Source organism: Chiloscyllium punctatum, chromosome 22 (genome assembly GCF_047496795.1).
Source record: "Chiloscyllium punctatum isolate Juve2018m chromosome 22, sChiPun1.3, whole genome shotgun sequence".
Lineage (NCBI taxonomy): Eukaryota > Metazoa > Chordata > Chondrichthyes > Orectolobiformes > Hemiscylliidae > Chiloscyllium > Chiloscyllium punctatum.
In genome coordinates, this window is record NC_092760.1 from 91,075,183 (window position 1) to 91,095,084 (window position 19,902).

Consider the following 19,902-nt stretch of genomic DNA (forward strand, 5'->3'; position numbering starts at 1 on the left):
TAGTTTGCCTTTATTCCATTCAACTGATGCTTCTAAACCATGGATTCAAATGTAAATAGTTTTTGGTCTTCGAATCTGTTGCCATGATAAATTGATTTATTTTCGTACATCAAACGTACAAACTAGGAGCAGGAGTCAACCGTCTGGCCCTTCGAGCCTGCTCTGCCCCTCGATAAGATCATGGCTAATCGTCTCATGGACTCAGCTCCACTCAACAGTGTTACGAAAATGTCCCTTAATTCCTTTACTTTTCAAAGAAGTATCTCCCTTAGCTTTAAAAATAATTACTGAAGTAGCGTCAACTACTTCCCTGGGCAAGGAATTCCATAGATTAACAACCCTCCAGGTGAAGAAGTACAAAGAACAAAGAAAAATTACAGCCCAGGAACTGGCCCTTTGGCCCTCCAAGTCTGAGTCGATCCAAATGTTCTGTCTAAACCTGTCACCCAATTCCAAAGGTTCTGTATCCCTCTGGTTCTACTCGTGCATCTGTCCAGGTGCATCTTAAATGAATCTACCGTGCCTGTCTCTACCACCTCTGCTGGCAACGCATTCCAAACGCCCACCACCCTCTGTGTGAAGTACTTGCCGCGTGTATCCTCCTTAAACTTTTCACCTCTCACCTTGAAAGTGTGACCTCTCGTTGTTGAATCCTTCACCTTGGGAAAAAGCTTATCTCTATCTACCCTGTCCATACCCTTCATGATTGTATAAACCTCAATCAGGTCCTCCCTCAATCTCCTTTCTTCTAAAGAAAACAATCCTAACCTATTCAACCTCTCTTCATAACGAGCACCTTCCATACCAGGCAACATCCTCGTAAACCTTCTCTGCACCCTCTCCAAAGCGCCCATATCCTTTTGGTAATGTGGTGATCAGAACTATACACTGTATTCTAAATGTGGCCGAACCAATGTCTTGTATAATTTTAACATGACTTGCCAGCTCTTATACTCAATACCCCGTCCAATGAAGGCAAGCGTACCATATACCTTCTTGACCACTCTATCCACCTGTGCATCAACCTTCAGGGTACAATGGACCTGCACTCCCAGATCTCTCTGCTCATCAACTTTTCCAAGGCTCTTCCGTTCATTGTATAATTCGCACTAGAATTAGTCTTGCCTAAATGTATCACCTCACATTTGTCAGGATTGACAACCATCTGCCACTTTTCCACCCGACTCTCCAGTCTATCTATATTCTCCTGTATTCTCTGACAGTCCCTTATGCTTTCTGCTACTCCACCAATCTTCGTGTCATAAGTTCCTTCTCCGTTCAGTTCTAAAGCTGCCTCTTTTAATCTATAGGCCATGCCCTCTTGTACTAGTCTCACCTGCCAGTGGAAACCTCCTGGTTTTATTTCTATTTTATTGATTTCTTTCATAATTTTATGTTTCTAGAAGATCCCCCCTCATTCTTCTGAATGCAAATGAATATAATCCCAATCTATTTGGCCCCTCCTCATAAGCCAACCCCTTCGACTCCAGAACCAACCAAGTGAACCACCTCTGCACCTCCTTCCAGTGTCAGTACATCCTTCCTTAAGGAGACCAAATCTGCACACAGTACTCCAGCTGTGGCCTTACCAGCACCTTGTACAGTTGTAGCATTACCCCTCTGCTTTTAAACTCAACCCCTTTAGCAATGAAGGGCAAAATTCCATTTGCCTTTCTAATTACCTGTTGTACCTGCAGATCAACCTTCTGTGATTCATCCACAAGGACACCCAGGTCCCTCTGCACAGCAGCAAGCTACAATGTTTTACCATTCAAGTAATAATCTATTTTGCTGTACTCCTACCAAAATGTATGACTTCACATGTATTAACATTGTATTCCATCTGCCAGACCTTTGCCCACTCACTCAATGTACCTATGTTCCTCTGCAAAGTTTCTCCACTCTGCACGTTTTGCTCCGCCACTCATCTTAATGTCATCAGCAAACGTTTACACTGTACATATCCCCCAATTCCAAATTATCAGTATAAATTCTAAATTAATCTTCAGTTTATCTTTCTAAAGTAACGTGTACATTTTAAAACTTCTAAAACCTTTTGACCTCCATAAGGATCTGTTTAAACCCCTCATTCCTTGGCACCAAGAAGACTATGATGGGTAGGTCAATATTCTGGTAAATATTTTAAATATAATTCCTCCAATAATTTTCTCAATCCAGTCGTCATAACATTAAACACTCTCGTCCTCTTAAACTCTCAGCTGATGTCTGAAGCAACAATGACAGCTTGGTTTGGATCTTTTGATTTCTGTCTTCACTGTGGAGTTTCTCGTTTGACTGTAACCTTGCATCTATTGAGATTCAATGTGTATTATGTAATAGTTGGTGTAACATCTTCACATTTCAGTATATTCTTCCACCAGTTCCTTATTAATTTTATAGTGAAGCTGCTAAGTTAATTATTTGAAGGAAAATGAGCAAGTTACAAACTTGCTGCTGCTGCCACTCATTCCCACACTCCACACCCAAATTCCTTGCACCCTCCACACACCAATCTCTGTATACTGAGCCAGTGTCCCTGCCTGTTGTGTGGGTGACCAGCATCAAAGCTTATCCACGGTAAGTAGGAATATGAACGGAGGGCAGCAGATCAACTGAGCTCCTACTGAATGATGAGAAGCTCGAAGTGTCGAATGTCCGGCCCATAATTTGTGTGTGTTTGACAGATCTCCATGTGCATATTGTTCCATCTGCTCTGACCTTATACCATGAGTAATAGCCAGATATGGGCATGTCATCATACAAGGAAAGGTGGGATGGGTCAGTTCTGTGTCTGCTGGAGTTTAGAAGGATCAGTGGCTTGATTCAAATGGAAAATCCTGGGCAGCTGTGAGCAGGTGGATGTGAGAAGGATGCTTCCTCTTATGGGACAATCTGGAACAAGGAATGTTGGTCTAAAAACCAGTGACACCGTCATTTCAAACAGAGATGAAAATAACTTACTTTCTTCAAGGATTGAGAGTCTTTGGAGTCTGACTATTTTTAATGCCAAGGTTGACAAATATTCAATAACCTTTCATCATACATATTGAGAGGCAGAGGGTGGGGGAAGAAGAGGAGGAATGCACAGTGTCAGACCAACTGTGATCTTTGTTAGATGGTGGTGCAGGTTTGAGGGTCTGAGTGACTCAATCCTGCCCCTAGTTTGTATGTTGCTATGTGATGTAGACCAGCAAGTAATGACATTGCATCAATAAACCCAATTGCTAAGAGCTCAAATCACATGGTAACTTATGAAATTAATCAACTAGTTTGGTTATTAATTGATTGGGAATATTGGTGGGAGGGGAAAACCTGAGCTGTGATTTTTGTCATGAAAGTCTGATCAGGGAGGCAGTGGTGTAATAATGATGATGTCACAGGCCAAACAATCCAGAACCTTGGCCCCATGTTCTGGGGGCATGTGTTTGAGCCCATCGTGGGAGGTGGTGAAATTTGAAATCAACAAGCTAGCCCAATAGTAACCATAAAGCCATTGGCTTTTTCTGGCAATTGACATTCACTAATGTCCTTCAGGGAAGGAAATCTACTGTCCTTATCTGGCCTGGCCATCGTGTGACACCAGACCCACAGCAAAGTGGCTGATTCTTAACTGCCTTCTGGGCAATTAGGGATGGCCCAGCCACTGACTACTTCATCCCATAAGCAGATTCTTAAAATTCAATACGCCCTTGTGTCACCCTGTTGAAACTTATATCTCCTTTCAGTTTCAATAATTCAGCGCTCATTTCTTGCATTTCAGGAAATTGAAGAAGCTGATCCGGTATATAAAGGCAAAAAGAGAAGCCAAATTGGAAACGGAGAACAATTGTAAGGCACCAGAGCAATATGAAATCGACTACAATCTGGAGCCATTTGCTGGTCTGACTCCAGAGTATATGGAGATGAGTGAGTATTCATTAAATTGCAGGATAGTGAATCCCCTTCCAAGGAAGGGTCACCCCACCCAAAACGTTAACTCTGATTTCTCCCCACAGATGTGCCAGACCTGCTGAGCTTTTCCAGCAATTATGGTTTTTGTTTGTTTTTCTGTTCCGTGCAGGAAACAAAGGGAAAGCAAATAATGTAGTGGGGCTTGTCCTTAAGGTTGAAGTATTGAAATGGCCACACTTAGTAAGAGAAACACCTCCCTTGTAAGATTAGCAAATGTAATGATGAGAGGAAGGATGTTTTGTATGGAAATCGGCAGGTATACTTCCAACAAGTGAGTTTCATAATCTACTTCTCAAAGATTTAGTTTTCTTTTCATAATGTTTGTTACCTGTGTATGTTTGAGACACCAACAGATCTCTCCAAATTGGTTTTGATAATGTCAGGGCAAAACAGGGCATACACTCGTGCCCCATGCTGGGAGCTGATGGGAGGGCAGTAACAACATATGATCTTTTCTGGTTCAGTTTCGTTTCTGGTTCAGTTTGAAGACTGCAAGGAATCAGTCATGCAAAGGAACACCCATGGCAAGCCATAATGGGGATGGGGATGGGGACGGGGACGGGGGGAGGGGGGAGGAGGGAGGGGGGGGGGGGTGTGTAGTCTCTACCATTTCTTCATTTTCCCCCCCCCCACCTCCATCCAACTTCCCCTTTCCACCTCCCCCTTCCTCTCCCAAGAATAGCTCTGTTAAAAGTTATAATTACAATTAACTCTGAAAATTTGCACATTTGTGTACTTCTGAGCACAGCTTTGAACCAGACATCCTATTAAGTGTTATTTCAGATGTGACTGTTCTTCTGGTAATAAACTGTATTCTGCGTAGCTCTGGGTAACTGATCAGGTATATGTTAAAGCTTTGCCAACTTCCAGAATGTGGGATTCACTGTACTGACTCTCCTTGAATTAATTTTCCAAATTCCCTAAACTACTGCTGTTTTCCATGTGTGGGGAGTGGACCCAGAAATTCCTGTTGCACGCTCCCTTTTTTTTAAAACAAAGCACAACTGGCTGTGGGGTGTCTGAGCTCATGCTGAAATGCTGTGACAATATCTTGTTGCTATCACAGTCATTTGAAGATCAGTTTCACAGGTGTTAGGAGGCCTTGATAGAAAAGGCTGTTCAACTTCTCCATTTTCCTGAGGTTTTGCTAAATAATATCAGGCTGATGTAACGTCTGCAATTCGTTCTGTTCTGTGTAAGAATTTGTTAGATTAGTGATCACATTGACCTGCCCACTTATTGAGCAAATTTCAAGCAATATGAAATATTGGTTTTAAAGTAGGACTTGCCTTCACAATTCTATTTATAATAAACCCACCTGCAGATGACCATGTTAAACTATTGTTCTTTGCAACAATGTGTACACAATCCAAAAAATGATACAACACAGAGGAAGCCATTCAACCCATCAGCTTGGATATCCACTCACCTGTCATTTTCCTATCACCATGCAATTGTTCTCTACTTGGAGTAGTTCGTAGAATTGTTGTAGAACAGAGGCCATTTGATTAGACTCTGGTTTCGCACCTCGCAGACTCTGTCAAATGCAACTGAGACCAATTGCAAGTCAATGACTTGGCCTTGAAAGTTCCTTTGTCATGCACTGCTCCAGCAGCTGCTCCTGCTCTGGTGGTCAATGTTTGTAGCTTCCCTTTCTGGAACAATGCTCCTCTGGATTCTTGAATTGTATTTCAGCCCATGCTCAGAAATGTTTCCATATCACCAGACCGGTATGTTTTCTTGTTTGTAAATTCCAAGCCAGCAATTAATACCGATCCTTAACTAGACATTACTGTGGATCTGGAGTCACATGTAGGTCAGACCAGGTGAGGATGGCAGATTTCCTTTAGTAAAAGATGTTAGTGAGCCAAATGGACAATTGTCACATGATCATCAATGGGCATTTTTAAAATTCCAGATATTTTTTATCATTGAATTCAAAAGTTGGCTTCTGCCACTCTGGGACTTGAGCCAATGTCCCCATACATTAGTCTGGGATTCTGAATTACAGTTCCACTGACATAACCATTACTTACCTCTGGGCTTTCAAGCCCCACTCTCTGCTGCACTGAACATTAATTGTGACTGGCTTTTTCCAAGCTATTCTCAACTTGGAGGAATTTCCTGAGCCCCTCACTCTGTAATCATTCAACTTATCCAGGATTTCCCTGTGATCCAACTACAGAAAACCATTGTATTCAGTTCACTTCAGCAGCGTTGTGTACGATGGAGTCTGCCCCCTCGTGCTGTCGCCCCACCCCTCGTGCTCTTGCTGTATGTCATGAACTGTCTTCTAGTTGCAATTGGTAATCTCCGCGATTAGTTCATTCTTGATGTGAGAAGGAAAGAACTTGAATGGGAAATTTAACTTGACACAAGCAGGAAGCATTGTCAAATCCATTAAATCACTTTCAGTCTGTAAATTCCCAGGATGTTAGTTTGACCCAAATACCGGGGTCTTCCCCCTTTGTCAAATGTTTGCTCTTGACCATTTCGAGAGGCAACACCTTGTGCAGATGTTTGTAGCTGCAGAAATGACACTTTACTGTCATCGGTTCAGAACTGCTTCATCCTGGACCCACTGATGTGTTCTGGAATTGTGCTGGAGTTGCACAGCCACTCTAGCCGCTTGGAGTGAGAGCCCATCTCATGGGCACTGTGTCATATTGACAAGTATCACCATTTGCTCCATTCTAATGTTGGAAAATGACAGGTGGACCTCGCAGGGGTGCTCTCTAAGGAGTACATTGTTTACTGGTAAAGGGATGACTGACCAGTGGGAGGCTTTCAAAAGTGTGATAATGAGAGTTCAGAGGCGTTATGCTTCTGATGGAGTGAAGGGTAAGGCTGATCAGAGTGGAGAGTAATGGATAAGTAAAGATATTGAGATTCTGGTCAAGAATAAGAATAACCTATCAGATACAGAAAATTGATTTTAACTGTATCTCTTGAATGTAGGAGCATTGTTAAGAAAATCGGGAGGGCAAAGAGGGGGTATGAGTTGGCTCTGGCAGATAAAGGATATTCCAAAAGAGATTCTAAAAGTACATTAAGAGCAAAGGAGCAACTAGAGAGAATACAACCCCTTTGAAGATAACGAGACTGTGTTGAATATCAGGTAATGACAGATACTAAATGAATATTTCATGTCAGAATATATTGTGGAAAAGGAAATGGAGGCTAGAGAGCATGCAAATAAATTCTGATGTTTTGAAAACAGCCCATATTACAGAAAATGAGGTGCTGGAGGTCTTAGAAAACAAAAAGGTGGATAAATCTCTGGGACCTGATCGAGTGTATCCCAGGATATTAGGGAAGTTGGGGAAGAAATTGCAGGGTCCCTCAGAGATATTTGAATCACCTGTACCATGGGTGAGGAATGGAAGAAGGCTAATGTTGTCTTTATTTAAGAAAGGCTGTAAGGAAAGGCGTGGGAGCTATAAACCTGTGTAACCGGACATTGATAGTGGGTAAATTGTTGGAGATTATCCTGAAAGGTACAATTTACACTCATTTGGGAGAGGCAAGGAATAATTAGGGATAATCAGCAGTTTGTAAGGGAAATCCTGTCTCTCAAATTTAATCACTTTGAGGAAGTTACCAAAAAGGTTGAGGGCAGACCTGTAAATGTTTACATGCACCTTCATAAAGCCTTTGATAAGATAGACTAACTAAAGTTAGATCACAAGAGATTGAGTGAGGTTATCAGCTGGGTACAATATTGGCTTGATGGTAGGAGACACAAGGTTTATGGTTGTGGTGGTGGAGTGTTTTTCAGACTGGAGGCCTATGACTGGTGGTGGTCCACAGAGATTGGTACTGTGTCCTCTTGTGTTTGCCATTTATATAAACGATTTGGATGAGGATATAGGAGACATGGTTAGTAAGTTTATGGATGACACCAAAGAGAATATGGTGTGGAGGGGAGGTGGGGGATGCTCTGTGCTCATGGAGAATATCCTCACACCTCTGTGTTTGATGATAAATACTTCCTGAGTGGTGGTGTTCTCAAAGCAAGTAAAACCTTGTGCAATTCCTGTTTGACTTGCTGTGCAGTGGTGAGGATCACACCTAAACGGCCACAGATTGTAACAGCTAGCTGTTTCTGACTAACTGTTTCTCACAGTCAACACATCTTGCATTCACTCGCACATGGGAAGCTGTCCATTGATCACCTTTTCATTTTCGGAATAAAGTTATCAATTTACCTTCAGCTGCATTCCTGTGTTGCCTGTGTTGTTATCTTTTAAGTTATGTGGCTGTGGATTCTAGCCCCACTCCCAGGCACTTTGACACTTGGCTACAGAGCTGAGGGATTCTGAGGGCACTTACATTGCTGTCCTTCTGGTGGGATATTAAATAAAGTTGAATGAACATGAAGATTTCATGCAGTATTGGAAGTAAAGGTGGACTGTTCTCCTGAACATGTCTGTCGACATCCCTCCAACAAAGGATAGGATTGTTCATTTAAATTGTTTGTGGGATTTGCTCTTGAAAAAATATTGTTACTGTAATTAGGAAAAAGAGTGACAGTACGTCAAAAAGAAATGAATTGACCCCCAGTGCTTTGGTATATCATGGGTGTAAGAAAGGTCTGGAAGAAGTGTATCATGTTTACAGGTTTGGGTGTGTTTTCCACAATGTCCCAAGGTCCTGCTTTCTTGTGACTCAGTTGTGGCTGTGTGAAACTGGAACACTTCAGTTTGTTGCTGTTTTAATGGCCCATTCACAAAAAAACATTTCCCACTAACAGTGAAGCTGTGAAACTTCCTGCTGTCATCCAACTTGCTGACAAATTACATTGTCCTGAACTTCCAACAAATATTTATAACCTCTTTCAAACCTGACTGCAGCTCAGTGTTTAGGACATGCAGCAGGGATGCTCATCTTCTGGTCTTTAGCCAGCTGTTTTTTTTTGAAAATGAGGAAGCATTAAGTGAGGACTTAAAATGCTAAAATAATGATTGGCATCCTTCAGAGAGACTTTATTGTGGCACAGCTGTAATCGAGGTCGCCCTTTCCATTTCTTGTCTTCCAGCAAGATCTAAGTGTTCCTTGTAAAAAAAAAAATTAATTCACTTTTTTATATGCAAAACCTTAGCTTTTATTCTTCAAATCATTTCCTCAAAGTTTAGGATCTTTTGTCAAATGTTCAGTGTGAATAGTCAAACTAAACAGAATGGTGTCCCTATCTCCAATGTGAGAATTTAGGTTATGTCCAGCTCCCTCTTTTCTTGTCGTCTTTTATCTCTCATCTAAGTTGACTTTGTCTATGCCACACCAGCATCCCACATGTCATAAGAATACGACTAACCCAAATGCTCAGTGATAAGTGAGTGGTACACTGCAGATCTTCGGGAGATTCCTGGAATTCCGCATCGTCTCCAGGGATCCAGAAGTGATGAGTGGTTGACAGTGCCCTTCAGCGCATCCCCACGCATCCCGACGCATCTCTGCCTTTGAACCCCATCCCTCCCAACACAACAAAGACAGAAATCTCCTTTCCCCACCCCGGACCCTCACCTTTCACCCCACCAACCTGGATATATCACAACATTCTCTGGCATTTCCACCACCTACAAATGGATCCCACTACCACACATATATTTTTCCCTCCCCACCCCCTATAAGCGTTCTGGAGAGACCATTCCCTCCGTGACTCCCTTGTCAGATCCACAATCCCCAACAGCTCGCACCCTATTTCGGGCACCTTCCCCTGCCACAGCAGGAAATACAAAACCAGTGTCCACATCACTCCCCTCCCCTCCCCTCCATCCAAGGTCCCAAGGGACTCCCATCATCTCAACGCTGTGTCGAAGATGGCCGTTCAGCCCATTGTGTTCATACTGCCACTCCACATGACCATTGTAACTTGATGCATTCTCCCTTTTACCTGTGGCCCTATACATTGTTAGTATTTAAGTTATCACCCAGTGCCCTTCCTGAATACCGCAGTTGAACCTACCTCCACCATATTTCCTGGCCGTCTACTCCAGGTCCCAACTACTGTTTCTTTTCCTCCCGTCACTTTCGCTACTTTTGTGAATCACTTCAATTGTGCGTCGTCTCGTTCTCAACCCTTTTAGAAGTGGGAGTAGTTTGTCCCTGTCCAGACCCTTCATGAATTTGAAAACTTCAAACAGATATCCTCTTAGTCTTTTACTTTCCAGGAGAAACAGTCCTACATTCTCCAACTTATCCCCCAACTAAAAATTCTCATTCTCATCCCTGGATCCATTCTTGTAAACACCTTCTGAACCTCTTCAATGTACTCGCACCCTTCCTAAAGTGTATACAGTTGTGTAGCTGCGGTCTCTAATACACTTAGAACGATTTCCCTGCTTTGGTATTCTATCTCACTCTTAAAGCCTTGTGTAGAAAAAATTCAAAGCTGGCTGTAGGGATGAGGAAATGCTGGGAATGAGGGCAGATGGGAGAACTTGGGACAGTTCCCTTTGCGGGAGATAAAGCTGAACGGAGATTTGATTGAAATAATCAAAATCATGTATCTGGACAGAGTAAATAAGTGTGAAAATGTTCCCACATACGAAAGCATGGGATTTGATTTGATTTACTAATGTCACGTGCTGAGATAGTGAAAGGTATTCTTTTGTGTGCTAACCAGACAAATCATTCCTTACATTTGTACATGGGGGTGATAGGAAGAATGCAGAATATAGTGTTACAGTCACAGAAGGTGCAGAAAAAGATCAACTCTAATATGAGAGTTGCGTTCATAAGTCTGATAACAGAAGGCACAAAGCTGTTCTTAAATCAGTTGGTACCTGTTTTCAGACTTTAGTATCATCTGCCCAATGGAAGAGTATAACTGGGGTGGGAGGGGTCTTTAATGTTGGCTGCTTTCCCAGGGCAGTGCGAAGTGTAGATGGAGTCAATGGTTAGAAGGCTGGTTTGTGTGGAGGACTGGGCTGTGTTCACAACTCTCTAATTTTGAATGAGAAAGTACAGGTATAAAATAACTTGTAAAAGAAGCAAGAGTGACATGAAGAAAGAACATTTTTAAAATCATTCACAGGATTTCCCAGAGATCCACAGATTTTCTCACAAGGAGTCGTTTGAATCGAGAATGCACTCTGAATGTGGTGGAGCGGGTTATATTATCAAGGTTTTAAAAAGGGAACTAGATGGGTTTTTGGGAAGGCAGCATGTGCAGGGATATTGGGAGAAGGCAGGGGAGTGCTGGGTGCGATACCCATTTGGAGAGCTAGCATAGATGTGGGAGGGGGAGGGGTGGAAATGGCAGTCAGCCCTGTAACTGTTTCTAATGAAGAAGTGCACCATTTTTTTTTCCCAGGTATCAAGTTCATTCATATCACTGGCAAAATCGTTGCGTGTTTTTTATTTGTAGAGTGCGATGTTTCTCTGTTAATTAAAATTTTGGAATGTTTTAAGCTCTTAAGTTCAATATTTCAACTCCTATCTGAGTGCAATCTGCCTGTCTTAATCATTTTGTGTTGCGAGCTCTCAAATATAATTAAAATGGCAGCAGCTTATAGATGTGTAACTAACTCCTGTGTTTGCACAGGAACTCTATCATGATTCATTGCTCATCTTGTTTGATGGCATCACTGCTGCTGGATGACTAGAGATCTGTTGATTTGGTGCCAGAGCCCAACCAATTGGGAAAGGTCACAAGATCACATCAGTGGGTGGATTTTTGTTTGAGTTCAGTAGTGAGCAATATTGGTTCAATGTTGACCACAAAATCCAGTTCAAAATTTGACACAGACATACTATTTCTGTTCATTGCTATGTTTATGTTGTGATCCTATTTTCAGAGTGGCCTCCGGGTTGACTCTGACTCCAAGTAAATGATAAGTTGTTGCTGTTTTTAATGTCTAACATGTGAACTATTCATTCTGCAGTCATCCAGTTTGGATTTGTGACCCTCTTTGTGGCCTCCTTCCCACTTGCTCCACTGTTTGCACTACTCAACAACGTCATTGAAATCCGACTGGATGCTAAAAAATTCACCAGCGAACTCCGAAGACCCGATGCAACGAAAGCAAAGGATATTGGTCAGTCAATCTCCATGATTATTGTGATACTTTACTGTTCTTAGTGAGAAAAAAGGACAGCTTGTATCTGACATAGTACAACTTGGGGCAGCACGTTGGCTCAATAGTTAGCACTGCTGCCTCTCAGCGCCAGGGACCCAAGTTCGATTCCATCCTGAAATGACTGTTTTGTTTGTATGGAATTTGCACATTCTCCCCTTGTCTGTGGGTTTTCTCCCGGGTGCTCCAGTTTCCTCCCACAGTCATGTGGATTTGCTGTATTAAATTGCCCATTGTGTCTAGGGATGTGCAGGCTAGATGAAATAGCTGTGGGAAATGCAGGGTTACAGGGATAAAGTAGAGGGCTGGGTTTAGATGGGATGCTCTGTACTTTAGGGATTTTATGATCTCTTGCTGTTCTCAGACCCACTTTTATATAAAAGATGTCTCCTGTTGTAAGATATAGTGCTGTCTGTTTAGTTCTGGGGTGTTCCTCAGGGTAGTGTCCCAGGCCGAACCATCTTCGGCTGTTGCGTAAATGGCCTGCCTTCCATCATAAGGTTGGAAGTGGGAATGTTCACCAATGTTCAACACGATTTGTCCCTGCTCAGATACTGAAGCAATTCATGTTCAAATGCAATAGGATCTGGACATATCAAGGCTTGTGCTGACATGTGGCAGATAACATGTGTGCCACACAAATGTCAGGCTATGACCATCACCAATTACCACTGTCCCGTGACATTCAATGGTGTTACCATCACTGAATCCCCCACTATCAACATCCTAGGGGTTACCATTGACCAAAAACTCAACTGGATGTGCCATGTCAACACCAGCTACAAGAGCAAGTCAGAGGCTAGGAATACTGCAGTGAGTAACGCACTTCCTGATTCCACAGTCTAAAAGGCCCACGTCAGGAGTGGGATGGAATACTCCCTCAAAATCCATTACGGCACAAAGAGGTCATTCAGCCAATCATGTCTGGATGAGTACAGCTCCAACAACACTTGGAGAACACAGATCCTGAAATTCCCTCCCTAATAGTGTTGTGGGTCTACCTGCAGTATATGGACTGCAGCAGTTCAAGAAGGCAGCTCACCACCACCTTGAGGGGCAGATGGAATGAGTAATAACTGCTGGCCCAGCCAGTGATTATTGTCCCACCAGTGAATGAAAAACTGGGCAATGGAAACATAGGTTTAATAGCAACTTTCAGGTTGCAATTGGATAAATCCTATGAGAGTTGCAAGCAATTAAGGAAACAGCAATGGAATTAACCTGTCAACTCTTGCAGAGAGTCAGCACACACCATGGGCCAGATAGCTTCATCTGATCTGTACCATTCATGATGAGCTAATGAAATGCAAGATCATAGATTGTAAATTAGAAATGATATTCACAAACCAATTACTTTGGACATCCTTCAACCAAATTATTTGTTTAAATTTTTTTTAATTAAACAAGACCTGCAAAGAATTCCTGTTGTACTGAGTGTGTTTCCTGTTATGTTTTTGATCAGGTTTGCTTTGTTTTCATTTCAATTATTTTGATATCTACTCCCAGGCAGTTTTATTTTTGAAAGCTAGAATTTCAATGCTTTACCATGAGACAGATAAATAGATCCAATTGCAATGATCATTTCACTGTCAGCAAAGAGCTTCACAGAATCAGATATGGCACAAAGGCCATTCAGCCCATCGTGTCTGCAGCAGCTTTTCAAATCACATCGTTACTTAAAAGCATTCTCCCGCACTTCCCCATCCCATACCCTTGTGCCTTTATTTTTAATCCAAGAAACCATTCGCTGCCCTCTTCAATGCCTCAATTGAACTCCCCTTCGCCACATTTTCTGGCAGTGTATTTTGGACCCTGACTACTTACTGTGTGAAGACCATTCTCCCTGCATCATCTTTGTTTCATTTACACTGAACTTTAAATCTCTGCCTTTTGTTTTTGCCCATAAAAGGATCAGGAACAGCTTCTCCCTACCAACCCTCCCCAACCCACTGCTTATAATCTTGGAAGTCTCTCAGCCACCTTCTCCGCCAGGACAGTCCCAATCTCTCCAATCTATCCTCAGCTAAAGTTTCTCACTCCAGGAACCATCTTTGTAAATCACTTCTGCATTCAATCCAATGCATTCGCATTTTTTCCCATCATGCAGTGCTCACAACTGTTCACAATACTCTGGCTGTGGCCTAACAAGTGCCTTGTACAAGTTCAACATCACCCCCTTGCTCTTGTACTGAGGACAGTGTAGACTTTATTAATGTCCGATTCTCTTCCTGCACCTTTTGCGCTTTAGGACTCAGCAACTTTGCTGCACTTTCCTTTCAGCTGGTATCTGCATCCTTTTTTTTTAAATAAAGTTCTGACTTTTTGATTTGCATGTATATTAAAAACAAAGACTAGTAACTTGTCCCTCCGTGGTTGATATATTTATGCAGCAATTCAGGCCCTTGTCACAATTTTTCAATTTCATTCCTTTTCTTCTCAAAAGTGGGAGGGGAATTCACTTTGAGACAAATTAAAATGCCCCAGAAGAGGTCTGTTCACAGCTTGTGCCCTTATCTGGAAGGGTGAAAGGTTGGGGAAATGTCCCTTAGGTGTGTTTAATTGCTTTCAAAAAGGTGTGTTTATTTCCAGCTTTTCTGTTGTTTCCTAATTTACAACAGGTTTATATTTTTGAGTAACAATTTTTACTTCAACAGAGAGATTGAAAGTCATGAATGTTTGTTTGTGGTGAAATTCCTGATCAACCAATTGAGACTGGAACTGTGAATTATAAAAACTTAATCAAATCCAGCATGAGGGATCCTGGGCAGCTGATCTTTGACTCAGATATTTGGGGTTCTGTTTTGAAGAGGTGGATCTATGGCCATCAATAATCTGACAGAGAAACGATGCAAAACATCTTGCATGTCAGATGAAAGGGGAGAGTTTGGTTCAAAGTGAACCAAAGTGAATTGGTTCAAAGTGCAAATAGGCACAAAGGGATAAATCTACCAAGGCATCCTGTAGTTAAGACAAACTCTGTTAAAATGGACCAGACCTTCATGCTAGGCCCATGGAGGATATCAGAAGCACAGCTGACCTGATCTTCCAATTTGTGATCCCAAGTAAAATAGAGAGCTTTCTAGAATGGATTTTAAATTAGTCCAAGGAGGTGGGACAGGAGAGCAATCTCATTTAAGAAGAAAAACTAGATCCTTCAACAAGAGGGAGAGAAGCAGCAGCACATGGTTTTTATTTTCTCAGGATTGTGTAGTCTGCAAATGCTGTCATTTGAAGCCAGGATGTACAGCAAACAATGAGTTAACTCTTCCTGAAATAGAAAGTAGCTTCTTAAATTTCAGTAGCATCTGCAAACCATGGAAACTAGTCACTAAGCTAATTCCCAGATTCTGTTTTGTGGGAGATATCAGCCATTGGATTTTCTGGCTTCATATATACACACACACATACCATATGTTCGGAAGTTCCAGAAATAGCCAATATTGCAAGGTTGGTCAACAAAATATTAACCCTTATCTAACTCGACTGCATTAATTAAAGTATCCTTACTTAAACTAGCAAGTGACATTGGTGCAATTTATTCATGAGTGATGTGATTTGTTTTTCTGTGAAAGTCACATTTTATTACATGAAAGGATTTAAAAAAGAAACTGGTGCAGGAGTAAGTTGCCAGTGTTAACAATAGCATGATTATCAGAAGGGTATATGTAATCTGGGGCAAGAATAGGCCATCCTGCCCCTTGTGCCTGTTCTGTTATTCAGGCAGAGCAAAGCTGATCTGTATCTAAAGTCCATCTGTACAATTGATTTCCATAAACATTCCTTGACTTTGCGAGGATAGATTTTTAAGTTTTGAGAATTTCAACTGAACAAGCCTTACCCTTGGGGGAAATCGGTGACAGATTTATACTATCCTTTTGTGTGAAGTCATACTTCTCAGTATCAGCCCAGGATTCCCTCCCATTTGTGATCATCTATCCTTTTCATTTGGGCAACTGTGAGGCCAACGAACCTTGAACAGGATTAGGACCGGAGCACCACAATAAGACCTTGGTCTTCAGGCAGACTCCCCTCTTTAGGGATGTGCTGTGGCTGCTGCTCGTCCTCCCACATACTTCCAATTTGTCAACTTTTATTTGCATCAAATGCAAGCAAAAAGACTTCAAGGTCCATTGGCTTTATCTGTTGTACTTCCCCTCACATCCTATGCTCAAGTGTTTAAGTGAAGTCAATCACCAATTCCAAAGTTAAAAATCACATAACACCAGGTTATAGTTTAAAAGGTTTATTTGGAAGCACTAGGTTTTTGAGCGCTGCTCCTTCAACCGCCTGATGAAGGAGCAGCACTCTGAAAGCTTGTACTTCAAATAAACCTGTTAGACTATAACCTGGTGTTGAATTTTAACTTTATACACTCCAGCCCAACACCGGCATCTCCAAATCATGACCAATTCCAAAGTAGGAATTGGTGGGGAATGCTACTTGCTGTGAGCAATCTGAAATCTCAGGGTCTTTATCCAAGTTACCAGTGTCTCTAATGTTGTTGAACATTATTGTTGTCTCCCAATTTTAAACTCAAGAATGATCTTCAACTTCTACTGTGTCTCCTGAATTGGACTAGATGAAAGTGAGGACTGGAGATCAGAGTCCAGATTAGTGTGGTGCTGGAAAAGCACAGCAGGTCAGGCAGCATCCGAGGAGCAGGAATGAAGGGCTTTTGCCCAAAACGTCGATTTTCCTGCTCCTCGGATGCTGCCTGACCTGCTGTGCTTTTCCAGCACCACTCTAATCCATCTCCTGAATTGGAATCCATCAAAATCTATAGGTAATGTAGCAATAGTGCTGTCTCAATCACCTGTCATTTTGTAGTGGTGGTTATGGTTTTATATATATCTAAGCTGGACCTACTGAGTCACATTGTAGTGTTGTAAATCTCTAAATGAATGAGTGAGAGTTAAGTTTGAGTTGGAATTGTTCTTTTCTCAAGAATTGGTTTGATGTCAGCTATTGCTTTCAAAAAGTGGAAGAGCATGAAACTAGCCTGACAATATCCAAAATAATCTCACTGGTGTCCTGTTGTATTTAGGTATCTGGTACAACATTCTGAGAGGAATTGGGAAGTTGGCTGTCATCATAAATGTAAGTAAATATGATTTAAATGTCCTTAAGGAATTTTCACTGCACTGTTCAAGATATAAATATGAAAATAACTAACCCAGAGTGTGTATGTATGATCTGATTGTCTCAAGTGTTTGCTAATTAATTCAATTACATTTAATGGGTGGGGGAAGCGGGCATTTGAGGGGATGCTCCACAGAATCGACAACAAAGTTAGAGGCAAGACAATCTCCAGAAATGAGAAACCTGATCCAATGCGAATTAATTGTATGAGTCAAATCTTGATTGATCTGTAAAATTGAGAGAATGGGAGCTCAGTGGGCCTTACTATTGTTCAGTACCTTTCTCCATGCAATCTGAATTAGGGTTCCCCCTCTCCCCCACCCATACTGAACTTTCACAGTTAAACTGAAGCATTAATGTTAAGCTTTAACATTGGAGAGGGTCCAGAAAAGGTCCAGGATGTTGCTGGGAGTGGAAGGTTTGAGTTATTAGGGAGAGGCTGGATAGGCTGGGACGTTTTCCACTGGAGTGTAAGAGGTTGAGATGTGACCTTGATAAAGGCTTAGAAAATCATGATGGCCATAGATAAGGTGAATAGCAAAATTGCTTCCCTAAAGTGGGGGTGTTCAAAACTAGAGGCATATTTTTAAGGTGGGGGGAAGATTTTAAAAAAGATGCGGGGATCCAACTTTTTTTGTGTGGGGAATGAACTTTCAAACTAAGTTACATCATGTAAAAGACACTTGGATAAGTACATGAATAGGAATGTTTGGATTGATATGGGCCAAGTGCAGGCAGGTGGGACTAGATTAGGTTAAAAACGCTATCAGCATGGGCTAGTTGGATGGAAGGGTCTGTTTCCATGCTGCATGACTCTGACATTACCTGCTTTGATGCAGAATGCTCCGTGCAATCATCAACTTGTTCACAAACAACACTTAGGCCAATGAAACCATAATTGACAGAACCTCCACTAAATAGCCAGTTCTTTAAACTCCACATAGTCTGCTTTCTGCAATTGGGAAAGGTATAAAGACGGCTTCTTTTCCCAAGTTTGCTCATGGTTGACATTAGAATAGCCAAGAGGCTAATGTGAGAGACTTCTATTGTTTCAAAAGTAATGGGGTGGTTGCGACATGCTTTATTTCATTTTAGACTTTTTATAAAGTTTTAAACTTGGTTTATGCAGCACAGGAATACCTTGTGTATATATAATGGCACATTGTATACACAATCAAGACTGATGGTGCTTTTCTTAAATTAGATTTATGAACTGAAGCCAGTCATTTCATGCTTCTTTATGATCCAACATTAGTTTGAGTTTGACTGTTTTGAAAGTGATAGTTTTACCTTAATTGGAAACTAACATTGAGTCTCATAAAAAATGCATCTCCTTCAGCTGTTGAGTTTAATGGAAGTGGGGGTGCACAGTTGCATTATTACAACCTTGAGAAAGATCTTCAATATGGATAGGGCATTGTTGAACAAACATTTTGGTGGGATAGGAGGTCACAGCGTAACAGCCTGTGTCTGGAGTTGGAGTCTGCCCGTGTGGTCGATTGGACAGGGACACTGACTAACAGTGGGGCTAGAAGGAATTAAACTGCAGAACACATTGTTCCAGCACATTTCTGTAAGCACAAGAATCTCTCTCATCCTTTAATTCCCAATGATTTGAGTATTCAACAGGTCTTGTGGAAAAAGAATAAAAATATTTACAATCCTTTTGAGTGAAAGAATTTCTCCTTATTGCAGTCTTCGATCATCTCCTTTACCTTAAGAACCAAACCATCTTTGGATGCTGTAAATCAGACAAAAGACTAATTGCTGGAAAAGCTCAGCAGGACAGATGCCATCTGTTGAGAGAATCAGAGTTAATGCTTTTGCTTTTGCTTTTGGAAGGATCGTTCGACCTAAAACATTAACTCTGATTCTCTCCACAGATGGTGCCAGACCTACTGAGCTTTTCTAGCCATTTCTGTTCTTGGTCCTTTACCTTTGTTCTTGATTCCCTAGTCAAAAGACAACACCTCTTTTAGTGTCTCTTTTCCCCGCCCCCATCAAGCTCTTCCAGAATCTTTGTAGGTTTCGATAAATCCCTTTCATTCTTCTACACTCCCAGAGCACATAGACACAGTTTACTGAGCCTCTTGTCATGGGAGACCCCCCTCATTTCGGGGGCTACCAAAATTGTGTAGAGTGCATTGTCTAAATAAGTCTTGCTACAGCTGCAGAAAGACTTCCTTTTTCTTGTACTCTAATGCCTTTGAAGGCCAATCTACCATTTACCACCTTAATTGCCTGTTGTACCTGTGACCCAATTTTCTCTCTCCCATTATCTACAACCCCATTGACCCGTATCTTGCATTTTAATCTTTCATATGCTGCCATCTTTCTGGGATTCCAGCATGCTACATCACCACATTCCCCTTTTTATATATCCTACTCATTGCATCCTCAATCTCCGACAAAAACTTTGACTGTACTAATAATCTACATTTCCAGGACTCTAGAATTTTTCTAACAAATGATGTCAAGTCAGGTGGCCTGTTGTTGATTGCCTATTTCTCTCTTGAAGGACAATTGTTTCCATTTGCTAATGTCCAATTTGGGACTATTTTAGAGCCAAGGAAATTTTGGAAAATCATACACCGTGCATCCACTATTTCTGTAGCTATCCCTTTTACAACACCAGAATGTCAGCTGTCATGTCCCATGGACTCATCACATTTTAGACTTTGAATTTTCTCTAAGGGTTTTTCCCGGCTAACATCAGTGATTGCAGGTTTCTCAC

The 19,902-nt window shown here is 41.6% G+C and overlaps 1 protein-coding gene across 3 annotated transcripts in view; it reads left to right on the plus strand.

The window, feature by feature from the left end:
- Window positions 1-19,902, plus strand: part of ano1a (anoctamin 1, calcium activated chloride channel a) — a 214,552-nt gene that overhangs the window by 165,289 nt on the left and 29,361 nt on the right. For all 3 annotated transcript variants that reach the window (XM_072592818.1, XM_072592819.1, XM_072592821.1), the window contains 3 exons: window positions 3,761-3,906; window positions 11,838-11,990; window positions 17,074-17,126. In XM_072592818.1, coding sequence (XP_072448919.1) covers window positions 3,761-3,906; window positions 11,838-11,990; window positions 17,074-17,126 — 352 coding nt within the window. The remainder of the gene's footprint in view (window positions 1-3,760; window positions 3,907-11,837; window positions 11,991-17,073; window positions 17,127-19,902) is intronic.